Source organism: Hippocampus zosterae, chromosome 2 (genome assembly GCF_025434085.1).
Source record: "Hippocampus zosterae strain Florida chromosome 2, ASM2543408v3, whole genome shotgun sequence".
In the NCBI taxonomy this organism is placed as follows: Eukaryota; Metazoa; Chordata; class Actinopteri; order Syngnathiformes; family Syngnathidae; genus Hippocampus; species Hippocampus zosterae.
This window is the reverse complement of record NC_067452.1, coordinates 6,564,859-6,581,121: the sequence shown is the minus strand read 5'-3', so window position 1 is coordinate 6,581,121 and position 16,263 is coordinate 6,564,859. Positions and strand designations below refer to the sequence as shown.

The 16,263-nt window shown below is 43.8% G+C and overlaps 1 protein-coding gene and 1 non-coding gene across 5 annotated transcripts; one reads left to right on the top strand and one right to left on the bottom strand.

Annotated features, from left to right (window-relative positions):
* Window positions 1-27: 27 nt before the first annotated feature.
* Window positions 28-12,532, bottom strand: zgc:195245 (uncharacterized protein LOC565483 homolog). 4 transcript variants are annotated; one of them, XM_052057049.1, is made up of 7 exons: window positions 12,078-12,532; window positions 11,947-11,996; window positions 10,633-11,514; window positions 6,262-6,289; window positions 4,739-4,883; window positions 4,525-4,669; window positions 28-500 (listed from the first exon to the last, which is right to left on the bottom strand). In XM_052057049.1, the coding sequence occupies exons 3-7, from the start codon at window positions 10,846-10,848 to the stop codon at window positions 399-401; spliced, it is 636 nt and encodes a 211-aa protein (XP_051913009.1). In that variant the 5' UTR covers window positions 10,849-11,514; window positions 11,947-11,996; window positions 12,078-12,532; the 3' UTR covers window positions 28-398. The 4 variants fall into 4 exon arrangements, with proteins under 4 accessions (XP_051913009.1, XP_051913010.1, XP_051913012.1 ...); XM_052057050.1 differs by having other exon boundaries at window positions 10,633-10,842; XM_052057052.1 differs by lacking the exons at window positions 10,633-11,514; window positions 11,947-11,996; window positions 12,078-12,532 and adding an exon at window positions 8,229-8,547.
* Window positions 12,533-12,695: 163 nt separating this feature from the next.
* LOC127596904 (small Cajal body-specific RNA 2) lies at window positions 12,696-13,074 on the top strand. Its single transcript, XR_007961593.1, has one exon. It is a non-coding gene; the product is annotated as a small Cajal body-specific RNA 2 (non-coding RNA).
* Window positions 13,075-16,263: the final 3,189 nt, after the last annotated feature.

Here is a 16,263-nt window from a genome sequence, read left to right as displayed (position 1 = left end):
AATGGCATCCAATAAAACACCAGCGAGTCTCTGTGAGCCATACGCTTTATTTTCACTGCACTCTTGGAACAGCAAAAGTTGTGACAGAAACCTTTCAGTTTATCACTTTTGTTTAGACATAAGAGTGTTTTTCCAAAACATCCTGAAAACATCTCATGAAAGAGGTGTAGCCCTTCCACTGCTTTGGAGTAGTTGATTTGGGGTCAGTTTAAATAACACCCTGACAGTAAAAAAACACATCAAAACCATTCACTCAGCACACGTAAAGACAACTGTGAGGAATACCTGAACAGACTGTATCGAACTTTGTGTTTCCCGCCATAAATGACTCTTGGTTCCAAGTTGGAGACGAGAGCCAGTGAATAATATGCACTGATGGCAGTTGAATGGCCAGCACTTCACTGCTCGAACATCTGCGTGCGTCTCAGATTGTCCTTTACACGAACAAATTCTGGTATCTTCTGCTGGTTCTCCCTCTGCCTTATCTCCTCCTGCTCGTACTGCAAAAATTAAAAAGCAATGCAGTTTCGTCACTCTCCCACCGTAGCAAGACTATGACATTAAAAAGACCATCCAGTGATAGTCATCCGGGAAGTTATAGTGGTCACACTTAAAAAGTGAATTATTGATGTCCATGGAATACCCTTTTTTAAATGGTGAAATTCTCAAAACAAACAAAGTTGGATGCCATACCCCGCCTATATTAGACAGCATACACCAAAAAAAGCTTTTCAACGCAACATCACCCGTTTGTTTAGGACATCTGCTTTTGACTTGGACTCGTTTGTCCTCATGCTTTTACATGGATTGTCAAGTCAAGTCAAGTCAAGTCAACTGCTTGCAATCTTTTTTCTAACTTTCCAGGGGAGGCCACTGGGTTCCCTTAGCCTCAAAAAGACTTGTCAAGTTTGCATGTGCCAGCCCATTTATATATTAACCAAAACTTGTCTCCATGCCAACAATAAATACATCGACAGCCTGTGTTCTCTGCTGCGAGTGCAAGTTTTAACTTTCACTTTTGCTTTTGAGGCGATGCACATATTATTGACACCTTAAACAAAAATAGCATGGTCTAAGCTCACTAAAACAGAAGCGGACGGTGAAAATCGACAATTCAAAAATGAATGGACTGATACATTTTCATTCATTTTCCCCTCCAACCAGAAAAAGAGCATGTGCTTAATATGCATGACTGAAGTGATGGACACAATGAGAAGAGAGGAAACAACAGCTAAAATTAAGCAACTCCTTGTCTCGGTCTGATGCACACCCCAACACCGTGAGTGTTTCAACAGCAAACTCAGAACTGTTGTCCGACCCCAAACATACGTCCAAACTAATCAAGAGAAGCTTTATCACGGAGTAAGACAATGACCCAAAACAAATTGCCAACACAGCAAAGGACTTCATCAGAGGGAAAAAAACTGAAAGTTGTTACAGTAGCTAAGTCAGTCACTGGACCTTAACCCAATAGAGAATGCACTTTAGTTCCTGAAGAGGAGCCTGAAGGGAGAAACCCCCAGAAACAAACAAGAACTGAAAGATGCTGCAGTAAATGCCCGGAAAAGCATTTCATATGAAGACTGCAGCAGTCTGGCAAAATCATTGGGTTGCAAGCTATATGCAGTGATTCCAAGTCATGGTTAGGCCACCAAATATTCAATATTCATTTTAGCTTCATATACACACACACACACACACACACACACACACAGAGAGAGAGAGAGAGAGAGAGAGAGAGAGAGAGAGAAACTGTTTCTTTTTTTTGGGGGTGCGGGGGGTAAACACGTGAAATGCTTTCTTTTCATGCCCCACATCGGCCTCTTTCCTATCGATGGGTGCAGGTGAGAGTGCTTGGAAGTGAAACTGTACAGACAATCGTTGGTGAATCTGCAAAGATGTTTCTAGGAACAGTGTAGTAACACGCTCTGCAGTGTGGATGTATTGTGGGGTTTTCCGTGGTGGCAGAGGTACGTAATGTGATGTTATGGCGTTATTAGATCACGAAATACCCACTGGAGGCCCAGGTCCAAAACTCACCCACTGGTTAATCATTAAGTTACAGGAGCTTCAGACAAGACAGTTGTCAGTGGCTCAACTAGTCTCCCATTGCTATTAAAATAATCTCTCTTTAAATTTTGTAGACAAAAATAGCATCATGGATCCAAGGTGGAGGAAAAAGCAGCCGGCATCGCTTCTCAATAGAGAGACAGGTGGAGAGGGTGAAAAGTTTCAAACTCTTTGACACCCAATTCATACGATGACCTCACATGAAGCCAAAACATACTGCATATCATCAATAAGACTCATGAAGGATTGTACTTGTTGAGGAAGCTGAGAAAGTATAGAATTCACCCCCAAACTGCTCAGCAACCTTTTTCCAGCTGCACAGTCAAGAGATTCCTGACCAACTCGTTCACTGGCATGGTTACGAGACAGCGTGACATGAAAACTGCACAACACATCTGTGGCGTCGCCTTCACTCCACTACACAACATGTGTGACAACCGTGTCACAAAGAGGACACAGAACATGATCGGACACAGCACACATCCACAACACAAATTTTTCAAACTTCTCCCATCTTGCAGATAATACAATCACATCAAAGCCAAAACATCAAGATAAACCTACAGCCTCTCCTCACATACCATTAAACTCCAAAAACAAAAGAGATTATAATCTGTCAACCACACTGGAGAATATTTTACTTCTAACCCAGCTCACTTGAATGTTGACACTGTGCATTACCTCTGCAGCCTGCAATACATGCTCCTGCAACTCTGCACTTTATATTCAGTAATGTAATTTTTGGCACTAACTAGACCCAAGCACGGTGGGTGGTTGACCGGTTAGCACATCAGCCTCACAGTGCAGAGGTGCAGGGTTCGATTCCAACTCTAATGGACCTTTGACTCAAATGCTTTTTGCATTTAAGTAGAGTATTGCATGAAAATCAATTTAATGGGTTTGACCTCTGAGACTTCCATCAAGTATAGTGCTGGCTTAAAAGGTTTTAGACACACACACAAAAAAAACCAAACACTCTCATACAAAATGTCTGGAAAGATTTTGGCTGTATTGTTTGTGGCACAACTGGTATAAGCATCATGGCAGCAAAAAGAGAACCGCCACACAAAATCTTCAAAACGTGGATTAAAAATTCAATATCTATTAACTATCTGCCAATGTGAGAGCAGCGTAAACACGCAGATTTGTTGTATCCCATCAATGCCATCCTGTCATCAAAATGCACAGTGAGCTGGCTTATACACATCCTTCCTTTCACAGACAACAAATAAGTTAAACAGCAAAAAGTAAAACTTAAAACAAAGGTTTTCTGCCACATTCCAAAAACATGTGTGGCAGGTAAATTCATCCATCCATCCATTTTCCTCCACTTATCCGAGGTCGGATTGCGGGGGCAGCAGCTTTAGTAGGGAAGCCCAGACTTCCCTCTCCCTAGCCACTTCTTCGTGCACTCCCCGGGGGATCCCGAGGCGTTCCCAGGCCAGCTTGGTGACATAAGTCTCTCCAGCGTGTCCTGGGTCGTCCCCAGGGTCTCCTGCCAGTGGGACATGCCCGGAACACCTCAACAGGGAGGCGTCCAGCAGGCATCCTAATCAGATGCCCGAGCCACCTCATCTGGTTCCTCTCGATGTGGAGGAGAAGCGGCTCTACTCTGAGCCCCTCCCAGATAACTGAGCATCTCATCTTATCTCTAAGTGAGGGCCCGGACACCCTGTGGAGAAAACTCATTTTGGCCGCTTGTATCCCGAATCTCGTTCTTTCGGTCACGACCCATAGCTCGTGACCATAGGTGAGGGTTGGGACGTAGATCGACCGGTAAATTGAGAGCTTCGCCCTTTGGCTCAGCTCCTTCTTCACCACGACAGACCGATACAACGTCCGCATCACAGCAGACGCTGCACCGATCCGCCTGTCGATCTCTCGCTCCTCCCTGCCATGTCTTCGTGAACAAGACCCCAAGATACTTAAACTCCTCCACTTGGGGTAAGATCTCCTCCCCGACCAGGAGAGGACACTCCACCCTTTTCCGACTGAGGACCATGGTTTCAGATTTGGTGGTGCTGATCTTCATCCCAACCTCTTCACACTCGGCTGTGAAATGCTTGTGAGAGTTGGAGAGCCCTGCTTAAAGGAGCCAACAGTACCACATCATCTGCAAAAAGCAGAGATGCAATACTGAGGCCACTAAAACGGACCCCCCCCCCCCCAACGCTTTGGCTGCGACTAGAAAGTCCATCCATAAAGGTTATGAACAGAACCTGTTTGCCATGGGTGACCCAAACCCCAGACAACTTAGCTCCTCGGATCATTGGGACACACAAACCCCTCCACCACGGTAAGATGACGGCGTCCAGTCCAACAAAGCTTTTGGGGACCGTCTTGGAGGTTGATTGTTGGTTTTGCTTGAAAAGTTCATGCTTATTTCAGTAGGAACTTGGAGAGCTTTTCATGTGAAGGGGAGTATCTCTATCTTTTCCCTTTTGCGTTCCTGACCTCTTGCAGCTTCTGCTGTCTTTTGCGAAGCTCCGTCTCCAGATCCGAGGGCCGCTGCTGAGCCATCTCCTGGTCCCTGTGCAGCACTAGTCGCCGCTGCTCCAGCACTCGCTTCAGCTCCGGCTTCTCCTCCAGGACAAGGCCGCTGCAGGCAGAGTCACAGCTTGGCACAAATGAAGTGAGCAAACAGAGAAGCTTGGCCTCGCGTACGTACCGCTTGTGACTGAGCAGCAACTCTCGGTGCAAGTTCTGGTAGCTCGGTGCCTCCACAGAAGAGCCGTTGACTCTCCGGGGCTGAGTATCACTGCTGCCGTCCACCGTGCACAGACTCAGTGTCTGTGCGTGGCTGAGTGGCGTGTCTGAGAAACATGCATGTATCACTTCATGGACCTCATTCTGCTTTTAAACACTCTTCAGCTTCAAAATCGCATTGACGATTGATGGCCATTTTGCACATCGCCACACATTGAACAGCCACATAGAATTAATATTCTTTTAAAAACGCCTTTGTTCAAATTAAGGCCTTATGGTACTCTCTGCAGTTGTTTTCTATGAATTCACCAAGCTGATACAACCCTTGTGACAATACAAACAATTAAAAAAAATGGAATGTTCATTGTGTTCCTCGAAATAGAAGTAAAATTGAGATAAATTGGACCGAAATGTGAATGTACACACGATTGGCTGGCAGCCTTTTCAGGGAGTACCTGGCCTACTGCCCGAAGGCAGCTGAGAAAGGCTCCAGCAGGCCCCGCGACCCTCGTGAGGATAAGCGGATTAGAAAATGGATAGATGGATGGATAAAAAGTACATTTCAAGGCTGTCAGTGGTAACAGTTCAACCAAGAGGCATTTCTAATTTTTTGTCCCCGTCAGTCATTCCAGCACTACAGTGCACCAAATAAAGTGGCAACACATTTGAAAAAAATACATCAGTATAATGCTATTTTAATAAAATGTGTTTAGAAAAACAACTTCATTCGAATTGTTTATCAAAAAGAGGCCACAGTGTGTGTGACCACTTGTTGTGAAAAGTTCACAGGGTTTCCATCCCACCATTTGGATTACACTTGTCTGCATCCAAAAAAAACAAAGAACAAAAAACCCCCCAAAGAAAACCAAGAATGACATTATTATTTTCTAGATCTGTTTTTCGCACTGAAGACAGCTGTACCATTCATTTTGTCGCATATTTGTTTCCAGCTTTTCTGCTTCACGCTGTCCAGAAGTAGTTAATGTTACCGGTACTTGTTTTCTTCGTGTTAGTGGATGTATATTATTTACAAAGTATATGTTTGAAGTGGATGAAAACTGTCCGTTTAGATGAAATACCTGAAAACAGAATTAATGCAATTAAGTGACCACTATCTTCATTATTGTATGCCAAGTAAATACAAGTACCGTACTCTTCTACCCCTGCACATCTTCATTTTTCATTCATTTAAAAAAAATGATTTGACATTTAAAATAAAAGTCAAATTAGAAAGAATTAAAAAAAAAATCTATGAATTTATCGAGACCTGCAAATTTTCCAAACATACTCTATTTATCCTGTTGAAACGCTGAATTGCCTCAGTCTGAACTAGTTCAACATACGTGATTAGTCTGTGCACAATTTTGCATTTTAAAAATTCGCTCTGGAGGAGCACTACATATATATTTCATGAGTGTTTGACGAGTGCTTTTAGATTGCTGTTTGATTACTATTTGTTAGATTTGCTTTTGTGCCTCAGTGTACCTTTCCGATGATGTCCAAACCCACCTTTCTGTGAGAGAGAGAGAGAGAGAGAGAGAGAGAGAGAGAGAGAGAGAGAGAGAGAGAGAGAGAGAGAGAGAGAGAGAGAATGGGGAAACAAAATGTGACATAAAAATGTTAATCTTTCTAGCCAGACCATCAACATCCAACCGACTGGTTAGATGGGTCATTTAAATAACGTGAACATGCTGACTGGACTGCTTTAACACTCGCATGCAAAACAAGAGTGATGTAACATCTCTGTTGGACAGTCGGAAGGCTCAGAGAGCGGTCGGTCATCGCAGGGTGCAAGTGCAGTAAGCTCACAACTCGTCTCATGGGGGCAAGGAGTGCACCGAGAACTACCATATCACCCACATCCAATGGCTGCTTCACTCACTTGCAAGTGATTACAGTGATGACTTGCAAAATTAAATGAGATCAATTTATATTTGAATAATTCGCTTCAAAGTCCAAACTCTTCCCATAAAAAACAAAACAAAACAAAACACACATCAACTGTACAGACACAATCTTACGAGTAAGGAATAAGGTAGGGTCATAAATGAATCTCCATAAAAAGGATGGGTTGGGGGGCGTATCGTGAGCCAGGCGGCAGCCGATGGGGGTGAGCTTTGTGCTCCTAACCCCAACTACAGAAGCTCCAGGGGCTTGGAACGTCATCGCTCTCTCAGGGAGGGAGCGCATGCCGGTGCGTGAGGTCGAGAGGTTCTGGCTACCTTTCGTCAGGCTCGTCTCGACACACAGCTCCATAGCTCATGCTCTTGCGGGGCTTAAACTGTCTTCCAATCTGGAGTTCCGCAAAATGAGAGCCGCTGAGCGCGTGCAGACATACTTATTGCCCCCTCCCTTGCCTGTATGTTAGTGTTCACGCCGGCGGACAAGAGGATGGTCTCCGTTTGCCTTCGGGTGGGAGAACATGTTCTGACTGTTGTTTGTGCCTACAGTATGCACCAAACAGAAGTTCACCCTTCTTGGGAGTCCTTCAATGAGGTGCTGGAGAGGGCTCCTGCTGGGGACTCTCTTGGCAGGCCTCAAAAGCCCCCCTGGGTGAAGTGGCTGGGGAGAGGAAAGTTTAGACTTCCCTGTGTAGTTTTCTGACCCCAGATGAGATGAATGGATGTACCAATATGAAATGAAATCAACCATTAATTTCAGATAAAAGCTTTGAAGTGCAACACACACATTACCCTCTTCCAGCAAGAAGCATATTGCAGGTAGCAAATGGTTGGGGTCTATCTCGCGCAAGGAGCAAATGCAGCTATCGACATCTTTACTTGAATATTGTGAGTCGAGAGGGTGAAATGCACGTCAGCAATCATAGCAAATGCAAATCAAAGTCATTTTTTGCACCAAAAGCTCCTCCATACTGACTAAGAGATCTGTCAAGCCCATTGCAGAATAGGAAAGTATGTAGAGCCACCCAAATTAAAGTTGGTAACAGCACTAAATATGAGCGAACAGGAGCAACAAAACATTCTCAGTCATCCACATGACTCGTGGCAATCATCTCCCACTCTCACTGCACAATGACACAGAAACATCACTTACATCCTGTGAATATTCATTTTCTCTTATGACTGCCTATTCAGACGAAGCGTCACAAAAAATACCCAAGAAGAAAGAAAACAAGGGAAAAAAACCCATATGGAGTTAATTACAAGGTAATAATCCAAATATCAAAGGACAGTCAATATTTACTGCCATATTCTAACACATAGTTTAGCCATGTGCATCAGTCACTATTCCAAAAGTCTCACACACACAATCACTGTATCACTTTCTGTGACAATGTTGTACTTCCGATCTGATCCGAGGGAAATTGAAGGATCCTCACTGGAATGCAGTCGAGATAACAATGTGACCTGATTGGGTCGATGATTGTGTAGTTGTGTGGCCCACCCACAAGCACAAACCCAAAAGGTGAGCAACAAAATGTAACCACTCACTTTGTTTGCATTGGACTCTTCCATGGCGTAGAGGGTGGGGAGCTTGTCTCTTTTGGTCCAGTCTTTTTTTTTTAATCCATTGTGGAATAAAAGAAAAAACAATGCCACCTCCTCACATTCCCTCTGCTGTCTGATTCTTCACAGCGCACTGACTCAGGTGTATTGTTGTTGACGTGGAACTTCAGTATCACTTTGCCTCTGTAGTAGACGCTCCAATCTGATTTCGCCATTCAAGATGACCTCACCGGCCCCCATGCGGCATAGGATACAGGATTAGTTAATTGGCATGGACGCAAATGCAGCTTAAATCCAATATAGCGCAGCATTATTACCAGTCCACCACTCTGCTGTCGAGTCCATTAATGGCTGGCAAGGGACTCCAATAACTAACAGGAAAATCATAAAATGCATTGTTATGTTACAACCATAGCGGGTCTGCCTGCGTGACACTACTTTATAACCTACAGCGTGATGTTTATCTTTAATAGCTTTAACAAAAGACTATAAAGCGTTACGTTCACACACCAATGGGAGGTTGTTGCCACACACGACCCTGCCAAATCAAATGGGAGCAAACGAGGGTTCATTATGTCTTGATTAAAACCTCCCGTGCCCTGCAGATACACATCATGTACACTTGACATTTGTTGTGTTGCAAAAACAAATGCATGCCACGAGGGTTTTAAAACCCATGCATGGCATGCATTTTTTTTTTTGCAACACAACACATGTCAGGTGTACATGATGTGTACCTGCAGGGCACAAGGGTTTTATGGACACTTTTACATGGCCACAATGGGCTCCACCCTAGATTGATCACCAGTAAGTTGAGGATTGAACCCACAACCTTCGGGATGGGAGACAAACACTCCACCAGTTAGCCCATGCCACCCCTACAGCGTCCAACCTAATACCGAAAATCATTCCCAGTCAGCCCCAAACTGCCCATTTTCTTTACTGTTTATCCCATTCAGGGCTGTGGAGAGACAATACCTTTCCCAGCTGACATCAGGTGAAAGCCAGGCTCCACCCTAGATTGCTCACCAGTAAATTACAGGCCATATCTAGGGACAGGCATTCATCCATCCATCCATTTTCCAATCCGCTTTATCCTCACAAGGGTTGTGGGGCATGCTGGAGCCTATCCCAGCCATTTTCGGGCAGTAGGCAGGGTTCACTCTGAACTGCTAATCGCAGGGCACAGAGAAACGAACAACCATTCACGCTCACACCCACACCTAGAGACAATTTTGAGTATACCATTCGCCTGCGATGCATGTTTTTGCAAGGTGGGAGGAAACCGGAGTACCCAAAGAAAACCCACACAGGCACGGGGAGAACATGCAAACTCCACACAGGGAGGTCGAATCCTGCACCTCTGCACTGTGAGATCGACGTGTTAACCAGTTGGCCACCATGCCGTCCCAAAGGACAGACAACCATTCCAAATCACATTGTCACCATCACCGATTGAGTTCTCAACCAACATGACCTGCATGGAAGTAAGGCGAACGTACCAGCACAACATCAATGGCATAATGTATAATTTTTGCATTGCCATATTCACGGATTGATTCTCTGGGTATTTTTGTGAAAACTTTTGAAGAACAATAAACATCAAGTCGCCTGTGTAGTAAGCGCACAAAAATCTCTGGTGGTGTCCAAGTACTTTTGTCCAGCAATAACGAGTGTTTCATTGTCTTAGAGAGTTCAAGAAGATGGCGATAGTCATGTGATGACTAAGCACGAGGGTTGCTTCTGTTAAGACTCGTATGGCCCCGAAACAGGTTTTAATTTGGGAGGTTTCTCCTTCCCGGTTTGGTTCCATTGCCAGTGGCTGGATAAGATTCTCGACTGGTGTGGAGGAGCTTTTTCACGGCAAAAGACAATGCTTTGGATCCCCCGCGACTTTGCTGGATTTCATCGGTTTGAAATGTTTGACAAGAAGCACTGAATGTAGATTTTGACTTTGTTAAGCTTTTCGCTTGCTGAGTCAAAAGAGAACAATGTGTTGTGTTTTTTACATTTCTACATTGCTGGTTGGTGTTATTTGACCTTTATTACCCATTGTTATGTGTCATTTAAGAGGATATTTACAGCTCGTTTTGTTTCCAATTATTCGATTAACTTCTGTTTTGACTGTACTTGCTCGACAATTTACAATGCTAAAATGTTCCCGGTACTTACAATGCTGCCTGTAAACTTAATAAAACTTTAATGATAGTGAAAGTTTGGACTCTGGAGTGAAAATTACAAATATAATTCATCTCAATCAGAAATGAAAATGTCGAGAAAGTTGAGCGAATGAAAGTTACACCATCAACAAGGAATTGTGGTCCAAACCCCTGAGCTTTGTCTGCATGATGTAGATGTAGCGGTGAAACTCGAGACAGACGGTGCCCACCTTTGACATTGCGGCTGGTGTCCGCCAATGTGACTTGGGGTCCCTCAACATGATGCTTGTCGCAATGACAATCAGCAATGCAGCAGCATGTGTGCGTGTCTGGCCCAGGCCAACTGCACTTGTACAGTAGGACCCACAAATCTGTCCAGCCTTGCCCGCTATTCTCCGAGGGTGCACGGGTTTCTTTCTAGTGTGTCCAGGCTTGAGTCCCTGCATACAAGACAGCTAAACAACTTCGACTGTACACATACAGTGCATGTAAACAATTTCCTCCGACAAAAGCCTCAATCTGGAGAGTTAAGTGTAACCCTGGTAGTTAGTTGACATTACATTTTTAGCCACATGTACAAGTACGCAGGGCCCTAACCTTTAGATGAATTTGAATGTCAATACCAGTGTTGATAAGTTTTAGCCGGAGTTATTATTTGCTATGTTATAATTTTTCCAGTCGCTATAGACGAGGGCTACAAACTTGACAGTATAGAGAAACTTTGGAAGCAGTGGAAAAAAATGGCATGATGTCGAAGTGTCTGTCGTAAAAAATAAATAAAAATAGCAGAAATAGTTGGCTGGCGTGAGATCAGCTCTGCTAGTTTGTAACGCCACATTACCCGCCTCTTCCTTGACATATTTTCAATCTTCTCACTCTCATTCTAAACGGCTCTGATAAACAGTGAAATGAGACGTTGTCCATCGCACCTGTATTATTGCCTCCAAACCTCACACAATACATCTTTTTTTTTACGCTGCCAATTCCATTTATCAAATCGAACACTCAATAAGCGGTGTGTTGACCACCAGGTTGGTGGCCACGGGGGTTGTCCAGATGTGCATGCAGTCTTGGAAAAACTATGTATTTGCCACAAGTCATTCTTGTCTAAACTGGACAAAAAAAGAAAAACTGACATACTACTAAAGGTACATTTTTTTCAATTAATACCATGAGCTAATTTGTCTTTTTGTTACGCAGTTCATAATATCAGCAAAGCTATGAGAACATGTTTTGATAGTTGACCAAATCCAAAGCAAGTGAAGAATGTGATAAGTACAATTATTACTTTTCTTCTTGTCAGTGTCAGCACTATGTAATGGCAGCAAAGTATTTTTAATGCAGAGAAGTTTTCTCCGGTGTGTGGAAGTTATCGAAACAGGTATCGTAGAAACCCCCAATTCCAATGAAGTCAGTACTTTGTATTAAATGTAAATAAAAACAAAACACAATTATTTGTGAATCCTTTTCAACCTCTATCCACTTAAATACACGGTACAATGTTCAAATGTTATGGAAAGGGTGTTTAAAAAAAAGACTTGTACCACTTTATGGTGACCTGTCACCGGCTGAGTACCCAGCAAACAGCCAAACACTGCAAATAAAAATATAATAATTAATTATCATTCTCACATAAATGATGAGTGGTACTTGAGTGGTAAAAGTGCTAACCAACCTTAAGTCAGGATGGGAACAGGCAGACTTCGAAGGTGGTACCATACCACGACGAGGCTTGTATGGATCTTAACGCCAAATACACTTATTTGTTCTAAAGATAGTGTATTTTATGTCGATTTCAATACTTTTGCACTGTCCTGAGCTTCTCCGAAATTCTGATAACTGACTAAATTTGACCATCCTGTTGTGGAAGTATCTCCATGGCTACCGGCCCGTGTCGTGACGTAAGGTGACGAGTCGCCTCGTTCACGTCTCCATTCGACAAACATGAGAATGCTTTATTTGTTAAATTTAATCCAGAGATATTTTAACAAGTGTTATATTCTGACACCTTAGACGTGATCAGGCAAACTTCCTCATATGTAACAGTGCATTTATTACATACAGCTTTGCCTTACCTGTCGGGAATTTTTTCATGACGTCATTGAATGTACTTTTGCTTATTTTAATAGTCGTATTGTTTTGGAAAGAAGAGAGCGGAGGCTGTGGGTGAGGGGAAGTAGAGAGAGAGAGAGAAAGAGAGAGAGAGAGAGAGAGAGAGAGAGAGAGAGAGAGAGAGAGAGAGCGAGGGGGGGTCCCTTTTTCCCGTGATGCAACGCGAGTGTACGTATTCTTCCCGGAAGTGATCGTCAACGGCACAGTTTGAATGGCTCGTGTGTGGCGATGCATGTTGCGTGCGCGTTTGTGACTGCGGGTGCATGCGAGTGAGTATGTTCGTGAATGCGGAATGCGTGTGATTTTCCTTAAAAACCTACACACTGATCTTATTTGATCTGGTCGTAGTTGTGGCCCGACTTTGACCGGAAGTGATAGGAAAAAAAGCTCGCTTAGCCTTCGTGGCGATGGGCAACAGGCTCGAGTTAACCTTCAGGGCCGCCACGCTTTAAAGTTGTGGTCAGAGGTGATGAATTGATCAGATATACTAGTTCGGAGTGCGTTTGCGTTCTTTCCAAACTGCACGACGGACAATGAGTAAAGAGGCGATTCTGATCTAACCACAACGGAAGAAATTAAATCAAAAGTTCAACGGATACATACTTGTATGTTGGCTATTTTTAATTCTCCGGCATTTTATTTTTAGGTTGTTATTGATACCGTGCGTTTTTGTTAGTTTACTAATGTCGCTAAGAATAATAAACGAGTGCCACATAACTAAGAGTAGCCAGCTAAGCTACGAGGGTTAGTTTATTGTCATTGCCTACATGTGTCGAAAAAAATGTTTAATACAAAGGGCCTCGGCTACACAAACTGTTTTTTTCTAATGGTGTACATGCATTTGAACTATAACAACAATATTAAAGACGAAAAATCTTATAGGTTGTAGTTCTGCCTTTCTTTTGACTACAGTATTATGTCTTGAACGTCTACCGCCACACTCTGGACTGGAATATGTACTTCAAGTGTATCAACGGCAAAAGCAAAAAAGCCTGTATTAAGTGTAAATGTAGATGTATACATATATCTATGTATGTATATTATGCTGCAATATGTCAGCGGTCATCAACGTGGTGTGGCCCAAAAATAAAAAAGAACCGCGAATAGCCAGAGGAGGCATGTTCTATAAACGACAATTGAAAATGTTAACATTTGCAGTGCTTCGTAGAAATAAAGTTTAAAATATTTCTGTTTGTTTACTAAATCATTCTTTTTTGTGAGAAATAATTTTAGCGATTGGTCGCACTTCAAATTCAGTCCCCAAGAAGTAGCTCTCGCTTTCAAAAAGGTTGGTGTCCCCTGAACTTTGTAATATATTACTCTAATGTACAGTAGGCCTACATAAAAATAAACATGTACTGTATCCCGTCGGCGAGTTTATTTGCCAGAAAGTAGCTGATATGTTTAAATCATCCATTTTTAGAACCACTTGATCCTCACTCGGGTCGCGGGGGGTGCTGGAGCCTATCCCAGCCGTCTTCGGGCAGTAGGCGGGGGACACCCTGAATCGGTTGCCAGCCAATCACAGGGTACACAGAGACGAACAACCATCCACACTCACATTAACACCGAGGGACAATTTGGAATGTTCAATCAGCCTGCCGCGCATATTTTTGGAACATGGGAGGAAACAGGAGTACCTGGAGAAAACCTACGCAGGCCCGGGGAGAACATGCAAACTCCACACAGGGAGGCCAGAGCTGGAATCGAAACTGGCACCTCTGCACTGTGAAGTCGACGTGCTAACCACTGGACTACCAAGCCGCATGTTTAAATCAAGGGTGTCCAAAGTTGGTCCTCAAGGGCTGCTGTCCTGCCTGTTTTCCAGGTCTCCAAGGAGCAACACACCTGATTCAAATCAGGATCATTCTAATACTGCTTCAGAGCTGGCTGAGGAGTTGCTCATCTGAATCGGGTGTGTTGCAGCCGGGAGAGATGGAAAAACAGACAGGACAGTGGCTCTCCAGGCCCGGAGCTGGACATGCCTGCTTTAAATGAATACCCAGGCATTAAAGGCAGTATAGTTCTCATTGTTGGAATACATATTCTGCCATCTAGTGGTGAAAGCTTTTAATTGTTCCCGACAACACTAACCTCGAGTCCCTACAGGACTCTGGGCAAGTCAGACCAACAATCTAAACCAGGCGTGTCAAACTAATTTTCGTCGCGGGCGACATTGTAGTTGTGGTTTCCTTCGGAGAGCTGTTATGCATGTGAACCCATCTAAATATATGAGCGCATTGTATTGTGAAATATGGTCTGCTCCCTAGACACTGGGGGAGGTGGCAGCACTGGGCAACTCCTTCAGCCAGAGACTGACGCACCCTACACCCGCGCTGCAAGAAGGAGAGGTACCGCCGGTCGTTCCTGTCGACTACGGTCAGACTATTCAATAGACGATCCTGAAAACCTGGACTCACCCATTTTTAATATGCTTCTATTTATGTTTTATATTTATATACTTTGCCTTCTACTTTCTCCCTTTCATAATTTTTCTGCTGTAAATTGAGAATGTCTCCATTGTGAGACAAATAAAGGGTTTCTTACCTTGTACACAAATGGATGGATAACTAGTTTTGGAATCAGAAGCCAGAAAATTATTTGTTAAACTATTTTGACATGTATTTGAGAGGGGTGGGTGGTAACAAATCCCACCCCAATCTTGGTGTTAAAAGTGAATACATTTTGCTAGAAACAATTGTTGTCAACACACACGATGTACCTTTGCGGGCCACATAAAGTGATGGCACGGGCTGGCACTCGGACCTTGAGTTTTACACCAGTGATCTGAATAACACCCTTATTTACACACCCACACACAAAGAGGAAGTGATGTCATTGTAGGAAGGGTTTTTTGGGTTTTTGTTTTGTTTTTTGTTGTTGTTTTTGTGTTTGTTTTGTCACTTTGGATTTCGTATTTTCATCCTAAAAACAAACATGGAATTGGTTGGCTGGTCTCTTGATGCCATCGACAACATTTTCTCGATGAGAAGAGCAGGCAGTGCGGAGCCTACTTGCCCTTCAGGGACTTTTGCTGCTGGGTACGCCCTAGATCCTTGGAGGAAGCGGAGAATGGTGTGCCTGTCAACACTGTCCGTTGAGGATTTGGAAGACATCTACATTTTTGGCCTTCCGATAACAGGTATGCTGCTGTTTGGTGTGAGCAGTTTCCTGATCTATCGAAAATTCAACCGATGGGAGCGGCTCTACTGGACGACGCTGCCGGTCTAAGGATGGCATAATGCGGATGTCCAACACTCAGACTGTGCTCAACCACAAACTGTTGCGGGTTTGCAGGCTGGACAACAACTTGGAGAAAACTGGAATCCGTGTTCAATTACTGACTGATATCATGGATTTGGCTGATCGACGCCACGAAAGAGACATAAGCCACGGACTCAAGGCTGTCTTAAATTCTTGGGCAGCCAGCTACCAAAACAACATCTGCTATCTCGACCTTCCCCTGGTGAAAATATGCACGGAAGCTAGACCCCACCGTCACCCCCTCCTTCATACACTCCCATGCATCACCGTCTTCATTGTTTATGTCTTGTGACCTGTTGTAACTGTCATATGCTTGTGCAGGAGTTTTTTTGCCTCACTCAAATTATCCTCAAAATGGGGGTAGTTCGAGCGTGGGTTTTTTTCTCCCTCTCTCCCTCCCCTGTGGTTTCTTTCTGACCTTCGGGTTGAGTGAACGCTGGCGCGCTTTGGCTGCCGCTGCTCAACCCGTATTGTTTTGTGTTTTT

Excerpts from the sequence above, each read along its gene's own strand:
- zgc:195245 (XM_052057049.1), bottom strand. The coding sequence starts at position 10,848 with ATGCAGGGACTCAAGCCTGGACACACTAGAAAGAAACCCGTGCACCCT. Across the intron at positions 4,884-6,261 it reads GTTTGGACATCATCGGAAAG|ACACGCCACTCAGCCACGCA; the intron begins GTACACTGAGGC and ends CATGTTTCTCAG. Across the intron at positions 501-4,524 it reads GACAGCAGAAGCTGCAAGAG|TACGAGCAGGAGGAGATAAG; the intron begins GTCAGGAACGCA and ends TAATTTTTGCAG.